Source organism: Garra rufa, chromosome 3 (assembly GCF_049309525.1).
Source record: "Garra rufa chromosome 3, GarRuf1.0, whole genome shotgun sequence".
In the NCBI taxonomy this organism is placed as follows: Eukaryota; Metazoa; Chordata; class Actinopteri; order Cypriniformes; family Cyprinidae; genus Garra; species Garra rufa.
The window spans coordinates 55,986,234-56,011,921 of NC_133363.1; the positions used below are offsets into that span (position 1 = coordinate 55,986,234).

At 32.6% G+C, this 25,688-nt stretch overlaps 1 protein-coding gene across 2 annotated transcripts in view; it reads left to right on the top strand.

Annotated features, from left to right (window-relative positions):
- The first annotated feature begins 1,207 nt into the window (after positions 1–1,207).
- The window catches only part of LOC141331381 (A-kinase anchor protein 13-like), a 36,135-nt gene continuing 11,654 nt past the window's right edge, over positions 1,208–25,688 (top strand). For both annotated transcript variants that reach the window (XM_073836423.1, XM_073836424.1), the window contains exons 1-20: positions 1,208–1,368; positions 1,467–1,569; positions 3,872–3,914; positions 4,003–4,111; positions 5,735–5,897; positions 9,017–9,084; positions 9,206–9,257; positions 9,342–9,486; positions 11,826–11,929; positions 12,053–12,199; positions 13,745–13,992; positions 15,231–15,356; positions 15,444–15,561; positions 18,629–18,880; positions 20,171–20,247; positions 21,028–21,209; positions 22,144–22,226; positions 23,210–23,386; positions 23,583–23,735; positions 24,248–24,309. In XM_073836423.1, the coding sequence (XP_073692524.1) occupies positions 1,228–1,368; positions 1,467–1,569; positions 3,872–3,914; positions 4,003–4,111; positions 5,735–5,897; positions 9,017–9,084; positions 9,206–9,257; positions 9,342–9,486; positions 11,826–11,929; positions 12,053–12,199; positions 13,745–13,992; positions 15,231–15,356; positions 15,444–15,561; positions 18,629–18,880; positions 20,171–20,247; positions 21,028–21,209; positions 22,144–22,226; positions 23,210–23,386; positions 23,583–23,735; positions 24,248–24,309 (2,553 nt within the window). In that variant the 5' untranslated portion in view covers positions 1,208–1,227. The remainder of the gene's footprint in view (positions 1,369–1,466; positions 1,570–3,871; positions 3,915–4,002; positions 4,112–5,734; positions 5,898–9,016; positions 9,085–9,205; positions 9,258–9,341; positions 9,487–11,825; positions 11,930–12,052; positions 12,200–13,744; positions 13,993–15,230; positions 15,357–15,443; positions 15,562–18,628; positions 18,881–20,170; positions 20,248–21,027; positions 21,210–22,143; positions 22,227–23,209; positions 23,387–23,582; positions 23,736–24,247; positions 24,310–25,688) is intronic.

Here is a 25,688-nt window from a genome sequence, read left to right on the forward strand (position 1 = left end):
TGTTTATAATTTTGCGTTTTGTATTCATTGATTTATTGCATTTATAATTATATTGGATTATTTTTTATATTAATTTATTTTATTTTGTATTGTTATTTATTTAGTAATTTATCTTGTAATGTATTTATTTTATATTTTATTTATATTGCATTTTATATTTATTTATCTTTTTGTTAATGTTCCATTTTTGTTTTTGTTTTTATACATTACTTTTATAAATGTTTAGAATTTAGCATTTTTGTATTCATTGATTTACAGTATTTATAATTATATTGTATACTTTTTAAAATTAATTTATTTTAATTTTTATATACATTTATCTTGTAAATGTATTTATTATTTTATATTGTATTATTTCTATTGCATTATATATTTATTTATCATTTATTTTATATTTTCAAATGTATTAATGTATTTTTTTATAATTAAAAAAAAAATTCTTTGTTTTTAATACATTTATAAATTTTTATTATAATTTTTTAGTTTTTCATTCATTTATTGTATTTATTGATCTATTTTATTTTTATTTTTAATAATTATTTTTATTTTTATATAAATGTATTTTATTTTCTATTGTTATTATATTTAGTAGTTTATGTTGTAATGTATTTATAATTATATTTTATTATTTATATTTTATATTTATCATTTATTTTTTAAATGTATTTATTTTTATAATTTATTGTCTTTGTTTTTATACATTACATTTATAAATGTTTATATTTGTATTTTTGTATTCATTGATTTATTGTATTTATTTGTATCATTTATTTTTATTTTTATATTAATTTATTTTATTTTATTGTTTTATTATTATTAATTTATTTTGTAATGTATTTATAATTATATTTTATTGTTGATATTCGATTTTATATTTATTTATAGTTCATTTTAATTTATGTATTTATTTCTTCTAATTTTGTTTTGTTTTATACATTACTTAAATGTTTATATTTTTTATTTTTGTATTCATTGATTTACTGTATTTATTTATTTGTATTATTTGTTTTAAATTATTTTTATTTTTATATTAATTTATATAATTTCATTATGTTTTGTTATTATTTAAGTCATTTACTTTTTAATGTTTTTATAATTATATTTCATTGTTTATATTTGTTTTATCATTTATTCTTTCTGGGCATAACTGAGCTCTTTATATTGTGTTTATTTTGTAGTTATAGTTTGGAGGGTCTAGCAGCAGGGATCGAGGATGGCAAGCGCTGGATGCCGCAGTCTGGAGGTTCATCCAAAGATCAGCGAGGAATTCAGAGACAGGAGAGTGAGGAGAGGGGCTCACTGATGTCTCTCACAGAAGAAGGTCCCGAATTCAATTTGGAAGAATGTCCACGTGGTCCACGTGGTCAGGTAAGACAAGAAGACAAAAACAATTAGCGCTCTATTAGATGTTTAAGACATTCTGTGTTTTTACCTTTAGCTCTGAGCATTAAAGTTTGTGATTTCAGAAATCGAGGAAGTATCATCAATTCAGACACAGCGGTCCATCTGTGGCTCTCCCCCTCACAAAATCAATCTCTATGCTTTCCATCAGCCAACGGGACATAGATAGTAAGTAAAGCTTCTCTCAGTTTCTGGCTTTTATGGATCGATTATATAATGAATTGTGTCCCAGAAACATCATTTGCTTCAGAATAACAGATTTTTCGAATTAATTCCGTGTTACGAGGTTGTAGCGTACAGGTGGTACCAGTATAACATCAATTGTTTTCTTCATCTGGTTTGTGTTAGTTGTCCTCCACCCTCTTGTCAGGCCCCTAAATCATCATTTGGTTTAATAAGTACTTGCTCTGATTTTTCCATCCCCAATGCGGCTGGCTCAGCCATAGGAAGCATTCGGCGAAAGAGACAGATCTCTTTTACCTTCAACCTCTCACCGCTCCTCCCCAAATCTAAAACGGCCTTTACTGTCACCTCTTCTTCTAGTGATGAGGAGGACGTCGTAAGTAAGTTGCCGTATGAGCTGGGTATTAGTAACCTCCAGTGTCTCGTCCCTAGATGATGTCCTCAGATTCACAGTAGATGTAGAGATAGATGAAATATGCTAGCCGCCTTTGAAACCTGTCCCTCATATAAAGCAATATGTTATCTGGATTAGTTTTCAACTCAGTTTTGGGTTTCTAAATGCATATTAAAAAATAAGGAATATTTACCCCTGAAATAATTGGAGCTCAAATTACCAAAACAGTGATGTTTATTTAAAAAAAAAATGTAAATGATGCATTTTGGTTGTATCAATGTCTAGTTAATGTTCACAACAACAAGTAAACATGCAGTGTGGATGCATTTTTACAAAAATGATGTTAGAGTAGCAATATTTACAATACATTCAGCTGAAATATAGAGAGGCAGCTTATTGGCGAAAGTTCCATTACCAGTTAGCTAAATTTCTGGAGGATACATTGAATATTAGCCATATTTTCATACATTTCTTTGCTGAATATATAAAAATTAGAGAATATCTTGTAACTTTGTACTTATTAATAATAGCTGTTCTATCTAATCATGTCTTTTCATTGGGGGCAAAAAATTAACTTTTAAAATTATTCGACAGCAAAGTAAAAATATTAATATATATCAATGTTGTCAAAATATTGTAAAATACATATTTAGCTATATCAATTTAAATTAAATTAAAAATAAATTGATATAACTAAATGTGTATCTCTCAATATTTTGACAATATTGAAGGAAAAAACTGAAACCTAGAGGTAAATAAAATAAAATAAAATAAAATAATGTATTTTACAATATTTTGACAATATTGAGGGAAAAAAATGAAACCTAGAGGTAAATTAAATTAAATTAAAAATTATTTTATTTTAAATTAACTTTTAAAATTATTCGACAGCAAAGTAAAAATATTAATATATATCAATATTGTCAAAATATTGTAAAATACATATTTAGCTATATCAATTTAAATTAAATAAAAAATAAATTGATATAACTAAATGTGTATCTCTCAATATTTTGACAATATTGAAGGGAAAAACTGAAACCTAGAGGTAAATAAAATAAAATAAAATAATGTATTTTACAATATTTTGACAATATTGAGGGAAAAAAATGAATCCTAGAGGTAAATTAAATTAAATTAAAAATTATTTTATTTTATTTTATTCTATTTTATTTAGTTTAGTTTAGTTTTGTGACATATTCTGAACTACCTCTAGGTCTACCACCCCTATGTTTTTCCTCCCTCAAAATTATCTAAATATTTAGAGATGCATTATTTTAGTTTAGTTTATTTTATTTATTTATTTATTTTTTTTTAGTTTAGTTTGTTTTGTGAGTTAGCTTTTTTAATATAGTTTTGTTTTGCCATGCAAGTGGACTGGAAATTTTCAGAACTACCTCTAGTTTTAATTTTTTCCCCCTCGATGTTGTCAAAATATTGAGAGACACATATTTAGCTATTATTTTTTGTTTTGTTTTGTTTTTTGTTTTGTTTTGTGAGCCTTTTAATATAGCGTTATTTTTGCCATACAAGTGGATTGCACATGGTCATATTCCGTACTGCCCCATCTTACTAATTACTACTTTTTTTTGTACTTTTTGGAGACTTGGTTGAGATTTCTGGGAAATTTTAAATAATAACTACATATGCTTTCATGATATAAATGTAATGTGATAGTTTCAAAAACTATACTGATTAAAACACATCACCTTGCACATATCATGTTCATGGCACCACTAGTCATTTTAATCAGGTCGAATTGCTTAACCAAGCACTAGCTTTTTTTTGCAAAAAGATGGTTTTGCATGTTTACGTAAATCAGGCTGTACCATGGGGCGATGGAGGCTGTTTGTTGTTGGTGAGGCTAATTTGACTCCAACATTGTGCTTGTAGGCATGACGTCTTTCACCAGTACCACCAGTTCAATGGGATACAGGTAAGACCCCCATGAATATTTTGACGACTTCATTTTCACATTTCTGGAAAGCACAGTAATGGATATCTTCATATATTGCTTTGTTTAGCATCACAGAGGAGGAACCTGGACCTTTAAGAGCAGATTTTGAAAAAAGTACCACTAAAGTAAGCCGGACGTTCAGCTACTTGAAGAGCAAAATGTACAAGAAAGCCAGAGTAAGTCAATTCTTTTTCAAATCATTTCCTCTCCACTGAGAATACAAATGAGAAAATCTGCTTTATTCATACCGATGACTAAATGCAAATGATCACCCGGTCAAACAGAAAGACAGGAATTTACCATAGTACTCAAATGAATGAAGAAATCAATTGTGTCAGGTTCATTCTGAGCACTGGAGGAAATAAGACAGGAAGAGAAGGCACAATAATGTTTCATCCTTTACTGTTAGCTCAGCATTTTAACCTTTTAAAGGGCCAGTACCTTATTTACTGTACAAACTGCAGAGACGATGTGCAGTGAGGCACAAAAGTAATAATATTTTAAAACAATATTTTATGTGTTTATTTTTTCTGAAATAGCCTCCCATTAATACTCTAAACTTACCAAAAGTCATTCAGGACTTTAATTTCAAAATGTTGTTGACCTAGTTTCACATGTATTTCCAGATTTTGTGCATGTATGTAAAATGAAACATACTTGAACTTAATAGTTAAATGCAGTTTAAAAATTCAGATCATACCCTGGAAGGCCTGTAAGTTTTCTGATCAGCTAGAAATGTTTTCATAAGGGTGTTTTTACACTAAAATGTACAGATTTCATCAGCGCCTCGCTGTTCTGACACCAGCAACGACAGTGTAATATAAAAAAGGAAGTAAGAGTCACAGCACCTCCCAGCTCGAGTCAGATCACTTCCTCCTGAATTTGAGGTGATGCTGAACTTCTTGTCTCGGTCAAGAGTCTTGCAAAGGCTCTGCCTCCTACAGTAATGTTATATAGAAAGTTTTGCGAGGTGCAGGGCCGCTATCAGAGGATAAGGAGCTTGAAGGGAGAAGAGGTAGGCCGAATCTCAATCGCTGCGTCACTCGCAATGATTTGCCCCGTTGACTTTTTGTTGTGGTTTATTCTGTTTTTTTTCTCCTCTCACCTCTAGATGGTCACATTTTCTGAAACAGTTAACTCCTTAGTTGCCTAACAGTAGAATCCAATGACTTGCTGACCGTTTACGTCATAGTGATTGTCTTTTTAGTGCATTTCATAAACTGACACATTATTGGCAGTAGTTTTTTAGATTTATGCTGCTTCAACTGTGGTAAATGTATATTTCAAGTTTAGAATATATCAGATGGTGTTTGTTACTTAAGATTTTTATTACCTAAAATGGTTGTTTCTGTACAGTTGCTTAACTTGAGGCCTGTTTTTACAAGTAGGAAGCTGAACTTTGTTACAGGAGAACTTGACAACAATTGAGAGGATGTTTGTGCACGACTGTCTGAATCACAATGAAAAATCCCCCAGTTTGAAATGACATTGGACCTTTTTTCTTTTTTTAAAAACACAAACATGGTTATCAGTTGTGGAGGTCCATTTTGTTTAGCATGCATATTAGCTCCTGTAAATGTTAGAAACTGCACACAAGCACCTTGTTTTGGAACATGAAGTTAGGGTGGTGCAGTAAATTTCTTTGCAGAAATGCCATTAAAGAAAATGATGAGCAATTCAAGTTAATGGGTTTAAACTGAAGTAGCAATGACGGGCCATTATGGTGCTCAGCATATTTATGCAATAAGTGTTAACGGCTGTCGCCTGTTGTAATATTTCTTATTCATTTTCTGCCGCAGGAAAAAGAAAAGGAAAAGAATCGGGAAAAAGACAGAGAGGCCAAAGAGAGAGACAAGAAATCACTGAACGGACACGTATTCAGCACGTCAAGCTTGCTGCATCCAGCTTTGTGCCAGCAATGCAACAAAAGCCTCAACACTAAAGATACTGTCAACTGTACAAGTAAGAAGCAGCTTGTTAGATTGGTTTTCAGTACTTAACACCGTTTTAGTTCTTTATTCTTGTGAAAAGACACTGGGTATTTACTGAACCTCTAGTATAACCTTTCATCACCTTTATTAGTAGCAGCTTCACAGGGATAAACAGGAAAAATAGCTGAATCATGTGCAGTGGTATGCATTATTTTAGAAAAACATTATTCAAAGTGAAGGGTGATTTAAAGATGTCTGAACTATTGTGTCATGTATTTCAAAAGACTCGTTGCTTAAAATAGGAAGCAGTTCTGGTAACATCGTTCACTTCCTCATGGAGGTGCAAAGAGAAAATCTTGTTCATTCAGGGAGAAGTCTTTGTTGTATTGTTTTAGTCCTTTTTCCCCTCTTTGTTTGTTTTACATTTTAATTGCATATTCATATTTATGTGTATACATAAATGTCCTGTAAGTTCTCATTAGGGGTTCAAATTGTAATTGTGAGAATGGTCATTGATCAGTGATCTCCTCGTAAAACTGATTGTGCAGACCAAACCGTAAGTCGTAGAGACTTGAAACTTGGAGGGATGGTAGTGCTTAAACCGCCTACAACATGACCAATGCTCACCCCAGTTGGCCTGAAAGGGGTGCTACTGCAATCAAAAGTATGAAATTACTCATAACACCTAAACCGTCAGTCCCAGGCTCAAGCGTGTTACTGTATGTCGTTGGAATCCTTGGCTCACACCAGAAAAAGTACATGCCTCAGATTCGATCTTTTTCAAAATTTTTGGGTATTTCGCTTTTTTTGAATAACCTACTTTTGCGATCTAGTCCTGGATTTTTTTGCCCGATCGAAACCAAACCAGTGCAGAAAGATTCTCTGGAGAGTGAATATCAATAGTTATCAAAAAAGTTGAACTTTTGACTCACCATCGCGAAGGGGTGCCAAAATGTTCGAAAGGGGCAGGGCCACTTTTAGTTAAACTCCTAAATGGAATGAGATATCTCTGCCAAACTTAGAACACTTATGTAAGAGCTCGATCTGAGGTCACAAGAAAAAAAAATCTCAGAGCTTGGCCACTTGTTGGCACTTTAAGAGTGAAAAAAAAACAAAAAACATAAAGGCTACAACTGCACAACAATTTGTCCTATCAACATGGAAATCGTTGTGCACTGTCGAAGTAGGTTCAAAGTGCCACAAATGTCTACAAGGACATTTGCGTATCTCCAAAAACATGGCTGTCATTGGGCGATGAAGTTTGAGCATTTGTTAGACAAGAAACGGAGGCCAATCGGAACGAAACTCAGTAGGCCTGTTTGACTCACGGCCCCAAAGGTCTGCGATATCGCATTTTTCAAGGGCGTAAACATTTGTTGCACGTTTTTTCGCACAATATTAATATCATACAATAGAACTCCTCATTCCGGACAACCTTGCCTCTAGAACCACTGCTGGCATTCAAATAATTTGTTAAATGATTGGGAAGATGTCAAAAACCTACTTTTGCGAACTAGTCCTAGGTTTTTCGCTCTATCTGGAAAAAAACACTGCGGTACAATTCTCTGGACTCTCTAGGTCAATAATTATCCAAAAAAGGTTGAAATTTACCCTTTGGGAGGCTACAATGGGCTCGTTTTGAAAAGGGGCCTGTCGAAATTTACCAAAAATCCTATAAAGCCTAAATAAAAACTCAAAACTTCACAAAACCTGGTGAGCACATGAGACAGGTGATTCTAAACAAGCATGCAAAAAATTTAAGGATATCGGACCACAGCTGGTGCTATAACAGTCAAAAACGTTAAAAAACACATTTCTATGGTAAATTACCTGGATTTGCCAAAAATGCTTTTTTAAATAATTGATTTGGTGGTTACAGGCTTGCTAAATGATGTTTTTTTTTTCGATATGTGCTTAAAAACTTTAATGCGCTTGAACCCCAGAATATTTATTTTAGCATCTGTCCATAGCCCTATAGACCAAACCATATATCTATATTAGCGCTTTCAAAAAGAGCACATTAACACAGGCAATTAATTTTTCAATTTAATTTTTCAGCGGCGTTAAAGATGCTGTATTTAATGCAATCGACGCAGGGGCAGAGCTAGGGTTGCCACCCCACACACAACTGCTGCTTCTGTCTTTTTTTTCTTAAAAAGTACTGCATTTATTTAGATGCAGACGACCACATCAAACAGGACTTTTCAGACGCACGCTCCAATTTCATTTTAGCGCCAGGCGCAAGTCAAATGAGCGCAGAAACGGTCAGGCCATATGTCAGTAATGATTTTTCCTGTCCTGTCAGCCGTTTTATTGTGCTCGTAGCATGTGATCTTTCATATTAAAGCGCAGACTACAAGCATGCGTGTCAGATTTGTGTCTTGTTCAGTAGCGGCAGCTCTTAAAGTAATAGCAGCCAAATAAACTTATAAGCCAGCTGCTGTTATATCTATAAAAAAAAAAAAAAAAAAGAAATCAATAACTTTTAATTTAGAATTTAGGGTTTTAGAAGTTTATTACATTTCTGTATATTTGCTACTTGCTGAAGGGCACAGGTAAATATTTGGGTTTATTTAAAGATTGTTTTAAGTTCACTTAAATTAGAAGTTGTCTCATAAATGTTAACACTGATAGCTCTCAATTATACTGTAATGTTAAATTATTGTTTATAATAAGTATAAAACATAAGCAAGGGAAATAGATTCAGATCATATATAATTAGTTCTCTTTTGGGATTTCACACTGTTGCTGTGTTTATGGATACAGTATATTCTCCAGGAAGCATCTGATGACGTGATCATTGTGGTTAGATTCTTGCTCTTTAAGACAGATGAGTATTTCTAGAGCTTGTTGGCATGTTGTGGGATTTAATTTGTGTGCTTGGTGGAGTTTCCTGACTGGAAGGAATTCTTAAGCCTAAACCCAACTGTCTTTACCACTTTGACCATGAGCCAGAATAGCAAACACAATGATTTCCGGTAAAATTACATTAAAACCTTATGTTTGGTCATAGAGGTGAAATTTCTGCAAAGAGAAAATCATTGCTTCATATGTTTGGGTAGCACACTGAAATATTATATTGCACAACATATGGCATCTGTATCAAAGAAGTGAGTTTCAAATATCTTCTACTGATGTGTTTTTTTCCAGATTGCAATGTGAGAGTTCACAAGAGCTGTAGAGAAAACGTCCCTGTTTGTCCCAAAAGCAAAATGAAGGTTTGAGTTGTTTTTATTTTAAAAAGTATCATGTTCTTTCATTAACATTAAGCGTCACGACAAGCATTTGCATTGTGTTCCGTTTAAAATCTCTTCCTTTCTTCTGTTTCATAAACAACAGTTTGCCATACCAGAGTCCACCACTATGCCTGTCGTCACTCTACGAACAAAATGTGGGTTTCTTGGTTTCCTTTCTCATTTATTCTCATATTTTGTATGTCAGCTGATCTTAATGTTGCATGTGATTTTGTGTATAGCGTCCACACTGCGGGAACGGCCATGGTCTGCTATTTTTTCTCCAGAGGAGCATTCTGTGATTCTCCCGTCCAGACGACCCACCAGTATTATGCCCTTCCACAGCAGCAACCTCTCCAAAAGCATGTCCATCAACAATATTGCAATGTTAGTGCCTAAACACATACACCAACAAGTATTGTCAAGTTTTAAAGGTCAGTGTAGTTACTGAGTATGACTGGAATCATTAACCTAAATTAAAACTACTCAAAAATATGTTAGCTGAAAGCTTCCATTTATTTGAAATAAATTTAAATAAATTTGAAATAATATTAAGCAGCACAACTGGTACTAGCATTGATACAACTCATATTAGAATGATTTCTGAAGGATCATGTGATGCTAACCACTGGAGTAATGATGCTGAAAATTCAGCTTTGCATCACAAAAATAAATTATATTTTAAAATATTAAAATAGAAAACCGCTATTTTAAATAGCAATAATATTTCACAATATTGCATTTTTTTCTGTATTTTTAATTAAATAAACACTGCCTTGATAAGCATAAAAGTCTTCTTTAAACATTGAAAAATCTTACTGATCCCAAACTTTATAGAAATAAAAATGTACAAAATAGAAATATACAAAAACAAAATCACTAAAACCGCAATTAAAATGAAAAATGAAAATATAAAGCTGAAAATAGATGCTAATTCAAAATATTAATTAATACTATAATAGTAAAATAGTATACATATAGTATACAAAAAGTATACAAAATAGTAATAGTATACAGTTTACTGCTGACTATTTATGTGAAACTATATAGTATGCAATGATAAATTAACTTTAACATGCTACATTACCTCATTATGTTGCATGTTTACAATCAAAAAGTGTCCAGCTTTGAATTCCCGTTTTGAATCAAATGATTTGCGATACATGCTTTAAAATTCCGTTCTGAATCAAATGATTCACCATACGCGCTTTGAATTCGCGTTCTGAATCAAATGATTCGCCATAAGTGCTTTGAATTCCCGTTTTGAATCAAATGATTCACCATACGCGCTTTGAATTCGCGTTCTGAATCAAATGATTCACCATAAGTGCTTTGAATTCCCGTTTTGAATCAAATGATTCACCATACGCGCTTTGAATTCGCGTTCTGAATCAAATGATTCGCCATAAGTGCTTTGAATTCCCGTTTTGAATCAAATGATTCACCATACGCACTTTGAATTCGCGTTCTGAATCAAATGATTCGCCATAAGTGCTTTGAATTCCCGTTTTGAATCAAATGATTCACCATACGCGCTTTGAATTCGCGTTCTGAATCAAATGATTCACCATAAGTGCTTTGAATTCCCGTTTTGAATCAAATGATTCACCATACGCGCTTTGAATTCGCGTTCTGAATCAAATGATTCACCATAAGTGCTTTGAATTCCCGTTTTGAATCAAATGATTCACCATACGCACTTTGAATTCGCGTTCTGAATCAAATGATTCGCCATAAGTGCTTTGAATTCCCGTTTTGAATCAAATGATTCGCCATACACGCTTTGAATTCCCGTTTTGAATCAAATGATTCATCATGTGCTCTTTGAATTCCGTTCTGAATCAAATGATTTGCCATACGCGCTTTGAATTCCCGTTCTGAATCAAATGATTCGCCATGCGTGCTTTAAAAATTTTGTTCTGAATCAAATGATTGACCATACCCGCTTTGAATTCCTGTTTAGATTGAAATGACTCTCGATACGCGCTTTAAAGTCCCGTTCTGAATCAAATGATTCACGATTCGTTTGGAGCGCTTCGAAACAGTGAATCATTTTGCGATACAGTGGTTTACTAATTCGGAGTTTCAAAAAGCTCCACTGATACTGTGTTCTTTACTCGCTTTCTCTATATAATTTATTTGTTGTTTGAAATCATATCATTACAATTAATAGGCCTAACTTACAATGTTTTTATGAAATTGTGATCGAGTTAGATAAAGTTTCCGTTGTATTAAAAACATTTCATGACATGACACTCATTATCTAGTACTTGCCTAAAAAGACTGGTATATAATGGTCAACCTCTGCCTATGGAGAGAGAAAAAAGTTTTCAAAAGCATCTCTGCTTTTTTCACAAATTGTACCCTGATCTCAGCAATATATACAAAAAATGAGTTTTTGAATCTAATTTAGGGTTAAAACTCAATCAGTTGAGCCACTAGGTAGATTGTGGGATACAGTATCTAGCACAGTGTCCTTTTATTATTCACATTTGGTCAACTATAATAGGTTATATGGGTGTGCAGTGCATATAGACAATTTTCATACTGTGCACAGCATGCATACTGCATTTTTAGTAGAAGTAGTCCAGTATTTTGCCATTCCCAACATTCATATTAACTGCAGACTCTTTAGCTACTGAGTCACAGCCAGTGAATCTGTCTGCAGAATACTTGAACTTACTGGCCTTCTGTTATAACCACACCACCTCAACCTCTTCCTGCAGGTTTGACGATATGCCTCTGAGAGGCAGGCGGTATCTGTCTCAATCCACAGACTCCCTCCACAAACCCAATAAGGTTACAGCATCCACAGAGTCTCTAGATGAAGGTAAACAGCTGTATTTCTTATAATATAATACCTCACAAGCTTGACAACATGAGATCTTTTAGGGAGAATGAATAAGTAATTATTTGCTCAGTTCATTTTTCAACATTTACTTTGTTGTTAAAGGAACTGAGATGGTTGACAGTCGGCTGATGGGAGAGTTTGAAGCAGATGTTAAGGAGCTGGAGTCTGACTCCTGGAGCCTAACTGTAGATAAGAAATATCTGAAACAACTCAAGAAGGACGTCATTAAGAGACAAGACGTCATCTATGGTAAGACTATGGTAGAATTGAATGCATTTCCATTTCTTTATGATCAAAATCATTGCTGTTCTGTGAGTTTTTATTCACAAACTCTGACTAAATGAAGGCAAAGTGTGTCCAGAATAATCGTGGCTGCTAAAGACGGTTGTTATAGGTAATTACAAATAAAACCATAAAAAAATCTTGAAATAAACTAAACAGCTGAAATAAAATATAAAAACATATTTTATTGCAGGTAATTGCTAATGTAAGCAACATTTCTCATTTTAATTTTCATTCTTGATACTAAAATAAAGTGAAAATAAAAAACAACATTTATAATTACTTTTAATCTAAATAAGAACTAATTTAACACCAATGTCTTTTTTGTAAAAAAAAAACAAAAACATTTGAAATGATAAAAAATAGTATTTCTGTTTCACCAAAATAACACTTCTGCTCATTATTATTATTATTATTATTATTATTATTATTAATATTATTTTCTTGTGAAAGTGTTGGCCTTTACTTGTACGACATCCAGCTTCCGTTTTGTCAGACAAACTTGAAGATTTGTTTTTTTGAAGATTAAAATTACTAGATCTAAAATGATTGAAATGTGAAAAGTTGACATGAATGTGAAACAGTAAATAAAGTAAACTTTTAAGCAACTTAAAAAATTAAACTGCAGTAACTCACTATGTTACATTTAGAGAGGAGAATCAAACTAACAGGCTGCTGAGCATGCTCAGATTTGAACACTGATCACCCACAATTTATTCTTTCTTCAGTTGAAAAGAAATTAAGGTTTTTGAGGAAAACATTCCAGGATTTTTCTCCATATAGTAGACTTCAATGGGAGCCAACAGGTTGAAGGTCCCAATTACAGTTTCATTGCGGCTTCAAAGGGCTCTACACCATCCCAGCCGAGAAATAAGAATCTTATCTAGTAAAACAATCTGTCATTTTCCAAAAATAAATATATATACTTTTAACCTTTTTTTCACAAATGCTTATGTATTCAAATTAAATGCTTTATGTAACTTAATCGGTTCAAAACTGCATCAACCCGTTGATCCCCATTGAAGTCCACTATATGGAGAAAAATCCTGGAATCTTTTCCTCAAAAACCTTTCTTTTCGACTGAAGAAAGAAAGACATGAATATCTTGGATGACATGGGGATGAGTAAATTATCAGGAAAGTTTTATCCTGGAAGTGAACTAATCCTTTAAGCATTAAGGATTAAGCAAATGATTTAGTGGCAAACTAATAAAGTTCAACATCTCTGTTGTACAATATTAATAGTAACTGTAACTTCAATTATGATTCTGTATTTATAAATTATGATTCTTTTGGGCTTAATTCTATTTTACTATGTTTACACAAACCAGCTTTAATTAAGTTGATTTTACTCAGTTGATGTTTACAGTTGAAGAGAACAGTTCAAAAGTAGTAGACTTTCACATGGGAATCTCAAAGAGTCATCTTTATTCACTGGCCTAAATGCACAATAAGCACGCTGATGCTCTTCCAGATGTCTGGATCTAAACATCCTCTTCCTTTATTAATCCAGAGCTGATCCAGACGGAGATGCATCACCTGCGGACGTTGCGGATTATGTCTGATGTGTACAGTAAGGGCCTGCTGACAGATCTCCAGCTGGAAGTCCAGATGGTGGAGAAGATGTTTCCCATGCTGGAAGAGCTTCTGGAACTACATTCGTTCTTCTTCAGTGCTCTGCTAGAAAGGAAGAAGGAAGGCAGGCTGGAAGGGACTGACGGATTCATAATCAATAGGATAGGAGATGTGCTGGTCAGCCAGGTGAGGACATTTGATTACACGGTTGAGGTCAAAAGTTTACATCGGCCTTTCAAATTCTGCAAAATGTTAATTATTTTACTAAAATAAGAGGGATCATACAAAATGCATGTTATTGTTTGTTTAGTACTGACCTGAATAAGATATTTCACACAAAAGTTGTTTACATATAGTCCACAAGAGTAAATAACAGTTGAATATAAAAATGACTCTGTTCAAAAGTTTACATACACTTGATTCTTAATACTGTGTTGTTACCTGAATGACCTACAGCTGTTTTTTTGTATAGTGATAGTTGTTCATGAGTCCCTTGTTTGTCCTAAGCAGTTAAACTGCCTGCTGTTTTTCAGAAAAATCCTTCAGGTTCCACAAATTATTTGGTTTTTTAGCATTTTTGTGTATTTGAACCCTTTCCAACAATAACTGTATGATTTTGAGACCCATCTTTTCACACTGAGGACAACTGAGGGACACATGTACAGCTAGGAGGTTCAAACACTTACTGATGCTTCAGAAGGAAAAAAAAACATGCATTAAGAGCCGGGAGGTGAAGACATTTTGAATTTGAAGATCAGGGTAAATTTAACTTATTTTGTCTTATGAGAAACATGTATCTTCTGTAGCCTCTGAAGTAATAAGCAGTAATTAAAAAAAGGCAAAATATTTAGGCACAATAAGAAAAATATGCACAATCTGTTCCATTCTTTTTAAAAGTTTTCACCCCTCGGCTCTTAATGCATTTGTTTTTCCTTCTGGAGCATCAGTGAGCATTTAAACCTCGTGTAATAGTTGCATATGAGTCCTTCAGTTGTTCTCAGTGTGAAAAGATGGATCTCAAAATCACACAAATGGTTCAAATACACAAAAATGCCGGAAAACCAAAGAATTTGTGCTGAACCTGAATGATTTGAAAAAACAAAAAAACAGCAGTCAGTTTAACTGTTCAAACAAGGTACTCATGAACAACTATCACTAAACAAAAAACACAGCTGTGGATCATTCAGGTAACAACACAGTATTAAGAATCAAGTGTATTTAAACTTTTGAACAGGGTCATTTTTATAATTTCAACTACTATTTTCTCTTGTGGACTATATGTAAACATCTGTTAAATTATATCTTATTAGCATAAAAAGTCGTCTTGTTGAGTATGACGTGCATACGTCCAATTGAATTATACAGCAGAGTCATTGTTTATATCCTAGCTTCTGTTTTGATTTATGCCACATGATGTGCTTCAGTTCTCAGACTCCAATGCAGAAAGCATGAAGAAAATCTATGGCAAATTTTGCAGTCGACACAGTGAAGCAGTGAACTTCTACAAGGAGATGCATGCCAGAGACAAACACTTTCAGGCATTCATTAGGGTAAATGCCTCACTTCATTACGTTGGTCATTCTTCCCACTAAATGCACATAGATACTTAACAGTCCTCAATGTGCTCTTGTTTCCAGAAAAAAATGAGCAGCAGTGTTGTCCGGCGTCTGGGCATCCCAGAGTGCATATTACTGGTGACTCAGCGGATAACAAAGTACCCGGTGCTTTTACAGAGAATCCTTCAGCACACCAAAGGTGAGATTTACTCTGACCATTTTTTTGTTGCGAGCTGTCAGGGGTTCTAGCATCTTCTGGTGACCATAAAACGATTTAGTATTTTTTTCTTAAAAATTCAGTCAATTTTTAGCAATTCTTAGTGTTTGCACTAAATTGTTATTCCTGTAAAAATTGCATATTTTCTGGGAGCTCTGTTTTACTTTGTGACCCAAGTGACCCAGTCTCATTCTTCCTCTAAATTAAAAAACAAACAAACAAAAAACAAAACCTCTATGCTACCATTCAGAAGTTTGGGAGATAAAAAAAAAAAAAAACACACATTTTATTCAGCACGGATGCATCAAAACGATCAAAAGGGACAGTAAAAACATTTATAATATCACAAAAGATTTCAGAGTGAGATAAATGCTGTTCTTGAGATAATACAAAATATTTCTTAAGCACTATATCAACATATTGGAATGATTTCTGAAGTTTTAGAAAATTATTTCTGGAGTATTTTCCATCTTTTCCATCACAGGAATAAATTACATTTTAAAATAAATATTTACATTTTAAATAGCATTTTTACATTTAAATTACACTTTTTTTTTTGCTATTAAGTTACAAAAAGTAATATTTTTTTGTGTTAAAATAGCCAACAATTATTAAAAAAAGTTATTAAATTATGTCTGGAGTAATGATTTAAAATTTTAGATAAATATATATATTTTTAAATTATTTTTAAATAGCATTTTTACATGTAAAATTACATTTTTAAAATAAATATTTGTAATCACATTTAAAAATAAACTAAAAGAGCAGACATTTTATTTATTTATTTATTTTTTTCATAAATAAGTCATTAGATTAAAATACAAATTTCCAAAAAATTTCCAATTAACATGATTTCGGATGCTGAAATTTCAGCTTTTCCATTACAGGAATAAATTACTTTTTTTTTTTTTTTTTTTAAATAACATTTTTGCATTTTGAAAATAAATTAAAAGAACAGACAAAACCACTCATGTAATCCTTTTATTTGATTTCTTTTGATTTAAATTTAAATTTACATTTTGTTTACTACCAAGTCTTAAGTTAAAAATACAAATTTCCATCAAAGGTATACATAAAACTCACATCAACATAAATAGTTTTGGACTGTTATTCGTGCTGTTAGTTCAGCTTTGCCATCACAGGAGTAAATTACATTTTAAAATATATTTTTTTACATTTTAAATTGCATTTTAAAATAAATATTTATAATCACATTTAAAAATAAAATAAAAGAGCAGACAAAACCACTAATGTAAACCTTTTGTTATTTTATTTTATTTTATTTTATTTTATTTTATTTTATTTTATTTTATTTTATTTTATTTTATTTTATTTTTACTACCAAGTCATAAAATTAAAATACAAATTTTTATCAAGGTACACACCAAATATAGCTCACATCCTCATAAATAGTTTTGCCTTGTTATTTGAACTTCTAATGAAAACGTAACATTTTAATGTTAAAATATAAAACAGTTATTTAAAATTCTAATAATCTTTTACAATAGTGTACGTTTTTAAAAAGAAAATGCTTATTTTTTTGCAGGTACTGTATATGATAGATTGAGACATCACTGGCCACTTTTGAAAGTCCTGAACTCCTCTAATTTAGTTTGTTCTGACTGTCATTTACAAATACACAGACGATGAAATAAAACAAAAATGAGACAGACACTGTAAAATTGGACCTGAGCCAAAGACGCTGGCAAAAAGCAAAGTCAAGCCTCAGTTCTCCAAACCGTCAGTGTTTATATAGTGCTCCAATATTTCACTCTCGGTAAACACGCTTGTCTTACGGATGGGTCCGCTGCCGCACACATGAGAGACGCAGCGTGTAAACATTCCACATTCACCGCAAATCACTTCCAACTGTTGCACAGCCAGTCTGAAAGGCTTTTTGGTCACGTTCCCAACAAAGAGATTTTAAAGTGAATTAGAGCGTCAAGTATAACAAATATCCTTTCAGGGGCAATTTGAGAAGGAGCTTATAGCTCTCGAGAGGATTTTATCCTGCCACTCTAATACTATAATGCAACAAAATGAACCGGTTTATCATTTATAGGAATTTATTACAATTCAGTTTCATATAAACCAAAGATTATAGAATACTCAAGACATGTCACTCGTATAGTTTTGAATGGGGAAAAATGCAACGTTCATTATGGCCGCGAAGCCCCGCCTTCTTAGTGAAAGAGCCAATAGTTGATTAGTAAAGTCAGCGCGTCACTGCAGCTGCCGTTAGAAGTCCCGGTTGCTATAGAAACAATCGGCGCTTTAAGACGTGCGTTCAGTACTGCGCATGCGCACTGGCTCATTGAGCGAGAAAAAATAAGCGTTTTTAAACGTTATTGGAGCTCAAGGAACCATATGTGACCCTGGACCACAAAACCAGTCTTAAGTCGCTGGGGTAGGCTATATTTGTAGCAATAGCCAAAAATACATTGTATGGGTCAAAATTATTGATTTTTCTTTTATGCCAAAAATCATTAGGAAATTGAGTAAAGATCATGTTCCATGAAGATTTTTTGCAAAATTCCTACTATAAATATATCAAAACGTAATTTTTGATTAGTAATATGCATTGTTAAGAACTAAATTTGGACAACTTTAAAGGTGATTTTTCTTTTTTGCACCCTCAGATTCCTCAGATTCTTCAAATAGTTATATCTCGGCCAAATATTGTCCTATCCTAACAAACCATATATCAATAGAAAGCTTATTTATTTAACTTTCATATGATGCACACATCTCAGTTTTGTAAAATTTAACCTTATGACTGGTTTTGTGGTCCAGGGTCACATATATTGTATATATATATATATATATATATATATTCAGTTCATGTTGGATCTCTTTGGAGATTTAAAATATGAAATTTAATCGTCAGCTTGGTGAACAGTTTTGGAGAAATTGATGTTTCCCCATTCAAAGAGATAGGAGCTGCACTTGCCTGCCCGAGTAGCGTTTCAAGGATGGCCGCCATGACTTGTCTTAAAGGGACTTTGATATAAACCTGTGTGTGTGTGTGTGTGTGTGTGTGTTCGTGCAGAGTCCGAGAAGGATTTTGAAGACTTAACGCATGCGCTAAAGATGGTGAAAGATATAATTGCTTCAGTGGACAGTAAAGTGAATGAGCAGGAGAAGAAGAAAAGGTTGAAAGAGATCTACAGTCGTACGGACAGCAAGTCCATCACGCGCATGAAGAGCGGACAGATGTTTGCCCGGGAAGATCTGCTTCGCAGTCGTAAGCTTCTCCATGATGGTCCTTTGCAGTTGAAAAATGCAGCCGGACGACTGAAAGGTAAAAAAAAACTCTCCAAAGCTGTTACTGTAAATGCTGTTAGACATCTTTTCTTCAACAGTGTATTTAGGAAAAATCTTACAACTTACAACTGAAATCTGATCATGGGCTTGATCAGCCTCCAAGCACTGCACTTTTTTATGAAAACATTTAATAAACCATTTAGCTAGCAGTCAGTAGTTAAAGTAATGAAAAGGTAATTTTGAATAATTTAGTGCTGGGCAATGATTAATCGTGATTAATCACATTTTTGTGTACATAATATATGTGTATGTACTGTGTAGATTTATTATGTGTGTAAATATAAATATGAATATATATATATATATATATATATATATATATGAATATTTTCAAATATATACATATATATTATATAAAGAAACACTTTTGTTTTGGGTGCGATTAATTGTGATTATTCATTTATCAATGAGTCATAAGATTAAAATACAATTTTCTTATCAAAGCTTTTACTTTATAATTTATCTTATCTTATTTATTATTTTATTTTATAATTTCTTTCTTTTCTTTTCATTTCCCAGTGAGTCATAATATTGAAATAAAAATGTCTCAGAAAATGTATCAAAGCTACATACAAAGTATTGCACATTTCCAAAAATAGTATTAAAATAGTAAAGTAGTAGTAGTAAAAATAGTATTACATTATTAGTTATGGTTCTAAATATATAACACATTTTTTATTATTATTTAATATTTTTTTTTATTTATTATTTATTTTATTTTTTATTTTATTTTTTTATATTATCGTTTAATTTTTTTGTTATTTTCAAAAATTTATCATTTTATTTTGTATTATTGTATTTTATTTTATTTATTTAATTTTATAATATTAATAATAATAATAATTTGTTACATTTATATAGCACTTTTGTACACACTCAAAGCGCTTTACAGTGTCAGGGGTATCTCCTCATCCACCACCAGTGTGCAGCCTCCACCTGGATGAATTATAATTTTATTTAATTTTTAATTATATAATTTTATTTTATTTTGTTATTTTTTTATTTTATTTTATTACTTAATTTTTTTATTTAAATAATTTTTTAGTTATAAGATTAATATACAAATTTCTTATCATAGCTTCCTTTCAGTTTATTTTGTTATTTATTTTATTCACAAATTTCTTATCAAAGCTACATACAAAATATTGCACATTTCTACATAAAAACTACATTATTATGGTTCTAAATATTTAAAAAAATATATATATTTTTGGGAATTGGATGTTTACTGTAACAGCAGCATCATCTTTTTTTTTTTTATCCTTAGATGTCCAGGCACTACTTCTTTCAGATGTCTTTGTGTTCCTCCAAGAAAAAGACCAAAAATATGTTTTTGCTTCTCTGGTGAGTGATTAAATTTCATGCTCTCTTCTTTACAAAATATTAACTTAAACTTAAACTTAACTTTTTTTGGTGTGTCATACTAAAGATTTTTTAAAAACTGTGTCAGTATATATTGAAATTGACCTGATTTAAGATGATTAAATGTTGTAGAAGTGCTGTCCATTCTTAGTTTGTTAACTAGTTAACTAATGTTGTCAATGACACATTATTATAAAATGTTAAGAAATAGTTTTTATAATGTCCTTCTATTATGTTTCCTCATGGATTTCTTCATTCATGTTTTTACAAACTTATTTCTTTGAAAATGCCAAAATGGCACTCTGTTGCATGATACAATCAGAACAAAATGTCATTAACTTCTTAAATGGACCTATGCTTTAAATTTGCCATTGAAAACATGTTTAATTTAACTTAATTTCTTTAAATAGTGTAATGGAAAATCAATCATGGGAATAACAGGAAAAGCTGGCCTTCTCATCAAGGCGCACAATTAGATTAGATTAGATATCCATAACACAAATGCTACATTAAGTTTAATACTTAGTTTTAGAGATTTGTTCAGATTAGCAAACACAACAGATGATGGAATATACCGACACTTTTTACTCTACAGTGTTGATGTTTAGTTCAGTCAGCTGATTACTGTTTTTTTTTTTTATCCGGGGTTTTCTCTCCTCCTTTCTATCCCACTTACTGTCTCTCTTTCTCTCTCTCTGCATATTCGTTCGCCTTCACTCCGCCCTCCTCATTGTGTCTCACACTTCCTCTTCTCATCAACAGGACCAGCGAGCCACAGTTATCTCCCTGCAGAAGCTGATCTTGCGAGAGATGGCCCACGAGGAGCGCGGCCTCTTTCTCATCACCGCCGGCATCGCAAAACCAGAAATGGTGGAGGTTCACGCCAGTTCCAAAGAGGAACGCAACACCTGGATGCAGCTCATTCAGGATGCCATGCACTCAATGTGAGTACCAGATATTCACTGCAAATCAATAAAGAAATATCTAAATCGATATTTGTGAAGCAAAATCGCATGAGTTAGTAAGAAACTTTTGTTTTACTCTGATGCAAATTGTTTTATTAATCTAACAGCGCATTTAAAATCTGTTTTCTCATTTAGAGCATGAACCTCATTAAACTAAGAAAAATACCAAGATATCTTCTTGGACAAAAAGTCTTTGTATAGTGTTATTAGCTTTTTTTTCTTCTTCTTCAGTCATCTTGATCATCTTGATTTATGGATATTTGGCTAATGTTCTGGTAGATAAAAAAATAATACTGATTTAAAAAATGTTTTTGCATTGGTGCTAGTTTTAAAATGAGTTCTCTTAAAAAATAGAGATTAAAAAGATTAAAAAAAAAAAAAAAAAAAAAAAAAATATATATATATATATATATATATATATATGTATGTGACCCTGGACCACAAAATCAGTCATAAGGTTAAATTTTACAAAACTGAGATATATACATCATTTGAAAGCTCAATAAATAAGCTTTCTATTGTTGTATGGTTTGTTAGGATAGGACAATATTTGGTCGAGATACATCTGTTTGAAAATCTGGAATCTGAGGGTGCAAAAAAATCAAAATACTGAGAAAATCACCTTTAAAGTTGTCCAAATTAAGTTCTTAACAATGCATATTACTAATCAAAAATTACATTTTGATATATTTATAGTAGGAATTTTACAAAAAATCGTAATGGAACATGATCTTTACTTAATTTCCTAAAGATTTTTGGCATAAAAGAAAAATAAATAATTTTGACAAATTACAATGTTTTTTTGGCTATTGCTACAAATATACCCCAGCAACTTAAGACTGGTTTTGTGGTCCAGGGTCACATATATAAGTGTATTTCTTATATTTATTTATTTTACCTTGTGTGTTCACAGAGAAAAGGATGATGATGAGGGGATCCCAAGTGAAACAGAGGAAGACAGGAAGCTACTTGAAACAAAAACGAAAGAAATGAGAGGTGAGCATTTTTTTTTTATTATTACAATTAAGTAATATAAGAATATTAGTAATATACAGTATATTTCTTGAATGTAGAATGAATAAATTAATATTATACCATCAAATATATATATATATATATATATATATATATATATATATATAAATATATATTTATTAAAAAATTATAAATGTCTTAATATATATAACTATATAAAATTTGTCAATATATAAAATATTTTTTTAAATTTTGATTTTATATATATATATATATATATATATATATATATATATATATAATTAAACATTTTTATTAACTTATTTTAATGTTTTTTAATGAAATTACAAGCATTAAAGCCACTTTAAATAGTGACTCGGGTTGATTTGTCAGTCTTTTTGACCACTAGACAATTCAAATTAAGTAATTTAGAAGATTTGTTTGCTTATGAATCAATTATGAAGAACTGTACAGTGCATGCAGTTAACAAGGAAAATGCAAGATAATAGTCATTTAAACCTAAAGTTAGAAATAAAATGAATCTTGCTGTTCATCACTATAAATAGTAGTGAGGACCACAAAACAAGTCATAAGAGTCAGTTTTATGAAATTGATATCTATACGTCATCTGAACGCTGAATACTTAAGTTTTCCATTGATGTATGTATGTATGTATGTAAGGATAGGACAATATTTGGCCGAGATACAATTTTTTGAAAATCTGGAATCTGAGGGAGCAATAAAAATCTAAATATTGATTAAATCACCTTTAAAGTTGTTCAAATGAAGGTCTTAGCAATGAATATTACTAATCAAAAAAATTATGGTAGAAAAACTTAAAAAATATCTTCATGGAACATCCTAATGATTTTTGGCATAAAAGAAAAATCGATAATTTTGACCCATTTAATTTATAATTGGCTATTGCTGCAAATATACCCATGCTACTTAAGGCTGGTTTTGTGGTCCAGGGTCACATTTAAGACCTCAAATTTGTGTTTTAGACATGCTCCAGAGGAAAGACGAACAGATCGTTTCCCTCCTGCTGGAGAAGATGAAGCTTTTCCGTGAAATGTGCGGTTCGTCTGAAGACGCGGCTACGGCGGTCAAAATGCTCTTCAGGGCCAACAATGAGGATGTACCCAAGGGGGAACCCATCATGATGGATGCTCTCAGAGAGGGTAAGAAAATGCCACCAGCGTCTTCAGCTGCTCCCCACCTGTCGTCTGAAAGCTGATGTGTTATTTACGAGTTATTTGTGTCTAGTGGCAGCTGTGACAACATCTCATTTCCAGCTATAATGTTCTTCCAGGACTAGTAACTCACTTAATTTAATGCGGTTAGTGATGTGCGTGTGTGTGTGTGTTTATGTGGCAGTGGAGATGTTGCAGGCGCTGGTGAACAGCAGTCTGGGAGGGGCGGTGGGACAGCAGGTGGCCTGCGCTCAGGGAAATGTGGGACCTGTGTGTCTGCCACGCAGAGCCGAGACCTTCGGAGGGTTTGACAGCCACCAGATGAACATCTGCAAACGTGAGCCCTGTAATGTACTAATGATAACAGTCATGTTTAAAGGTATAGTTCACTCAAAAATTTAAATTAGCCCATTATTTACTCACCCTCCGGGCATCCTAGGTGTATATGACTTCCTTTTTTCAGACAAATACAGTCAGAGTTATATTAAAAATGATTCTTTATTGGAATGAGCACTTTATTGGAGTTGTTTTGGACTGATGTAGAGAAACACCTGCCCTTTTAATTCTAAAGCTTGGAAATGCCAGAATAAGTTTTAATATAACTCCAATTGGATTAATCTGAAAGAAGTCATATACAAAATGCCTGGAGGGTGAGTAAATAATGGGCTAATTTTCATTTTTGGGTGAACTTACCCTTTAAGATCAAGCACCATAGTTGATGGTTGCAAACCAACTTTATGTAGCTATTTATTTTCTGTTTTATTTTCTGTGAAAAAATTATAAATCTTGTGTAGCATATCAGTTACTGATTCAATCCTGCTCACATTTCCTGTGTTTGTATGTATGTAGATGGTGACAAAGAGGAGTCTGAAGATCTTAGGAGGACAGAGTCTGACAGTGTACTGAAGAAGGTATAGTAGGAAGTCTGTGCTTCTTCTTAGCCTATAAGAAATTAGCTTTAGTCCAACATTATTTATATATATATATATATATATATATATATATATATATATATATATAGGGCCGGGACTCGATTAAAAAAATTAATCTAATTAATTAGAGGCTTTGTAATTAATTAATCGAAATTAATCGCATTTTAATCGCATATAAATATTTGACCTGAGAACAGTGAGAAATAAGTTTTTTTATATGGATTTTTAGTATACCATTGAATAATGACTGAATACATAAGCTTAAGCAACAAAATATTGTTTATTTTTGTTCAACCAAGTCCAACAGACCAGTGCAATATTGCCATTAAGTGTAGCAATAGGCTCGATGTGCTGCAGTGAGATGCGAATTCCTTGTTGCATAGCTTGCACACAACCATGCTCTTATCGACGCTTCCATCCATTCGTTTTTTTATAACAAAATTTCCCATCCACAGGGCCAACCAAAGCGGTCCCATCAGCTTTTTTGTCCATGTTCACTGTGGTTTGTTTTGCTGCGTCCCAATTCGCCTACTTATACTATGCCCTATAAGGCCGCGATCACACCGAACGCGTTTTAGCAGTTGGAGGCGCCTCTTTTGAATGGTTTTCTGTTGGCAGTCAGCGTTCTCCGCGCTGCTTATGCGCACTGGGCGCCTCGCGTTTTCGCCGCCTGCTGCGCCTCGCGTTTTTGCAGGAGCGCTCTGAGCGCCTGAAGTTGAAAAAAAATCAACTCTGAGCGGAAAAACGCCCGACGTCATTCGCGTTCTTTTCCATTGTCCAATCGAATGAATAGAGAGGCGGGCCTTCTGTTCTGGTGACGAAAGTTTACCGTTGCTCAAAATGTCCGGAGACTGCAGAAAAGGAGGAGAAACCTTTGTTGTCTATCGTGGGTAACTCGGAGCTGTATTATTTAGGGTTTCTGCTAATATGACAGTTTACTTAACAGCAAAAAACTAAGATTTTAGAGCGCTCGCGCTATAATCCTTTGATTTGACTGACAGGACAGCTGTTTTGGTCGTTGCTTAGCGACATAAAAAAACCGCAGCACACTGCTCTTTTTTAAAAGTCACCAAAAAAAGGCAGTGCTGTGCGCCTCGCGTTTTTAGAACTAAAAAACGCGTTCGGTGTGATCGGGGCCTAAGTATGTACTCTTTTTGTGAAGAAAAGTACATACTTTTGAGAATGTAGCAGAATAGTAGGCAAGCTTTGGGACATATACTTCGTCATAACTGCTTCTTTAACGGACGCTCTGTTGCTTAGTTACCTGAATCCTGTCACTGTTTAAACTGCCCTGTCAATCATCACAGTTAACATTATCTACATTTCGTTTAATTTAATTTCCTACCGTATTAGAGAGA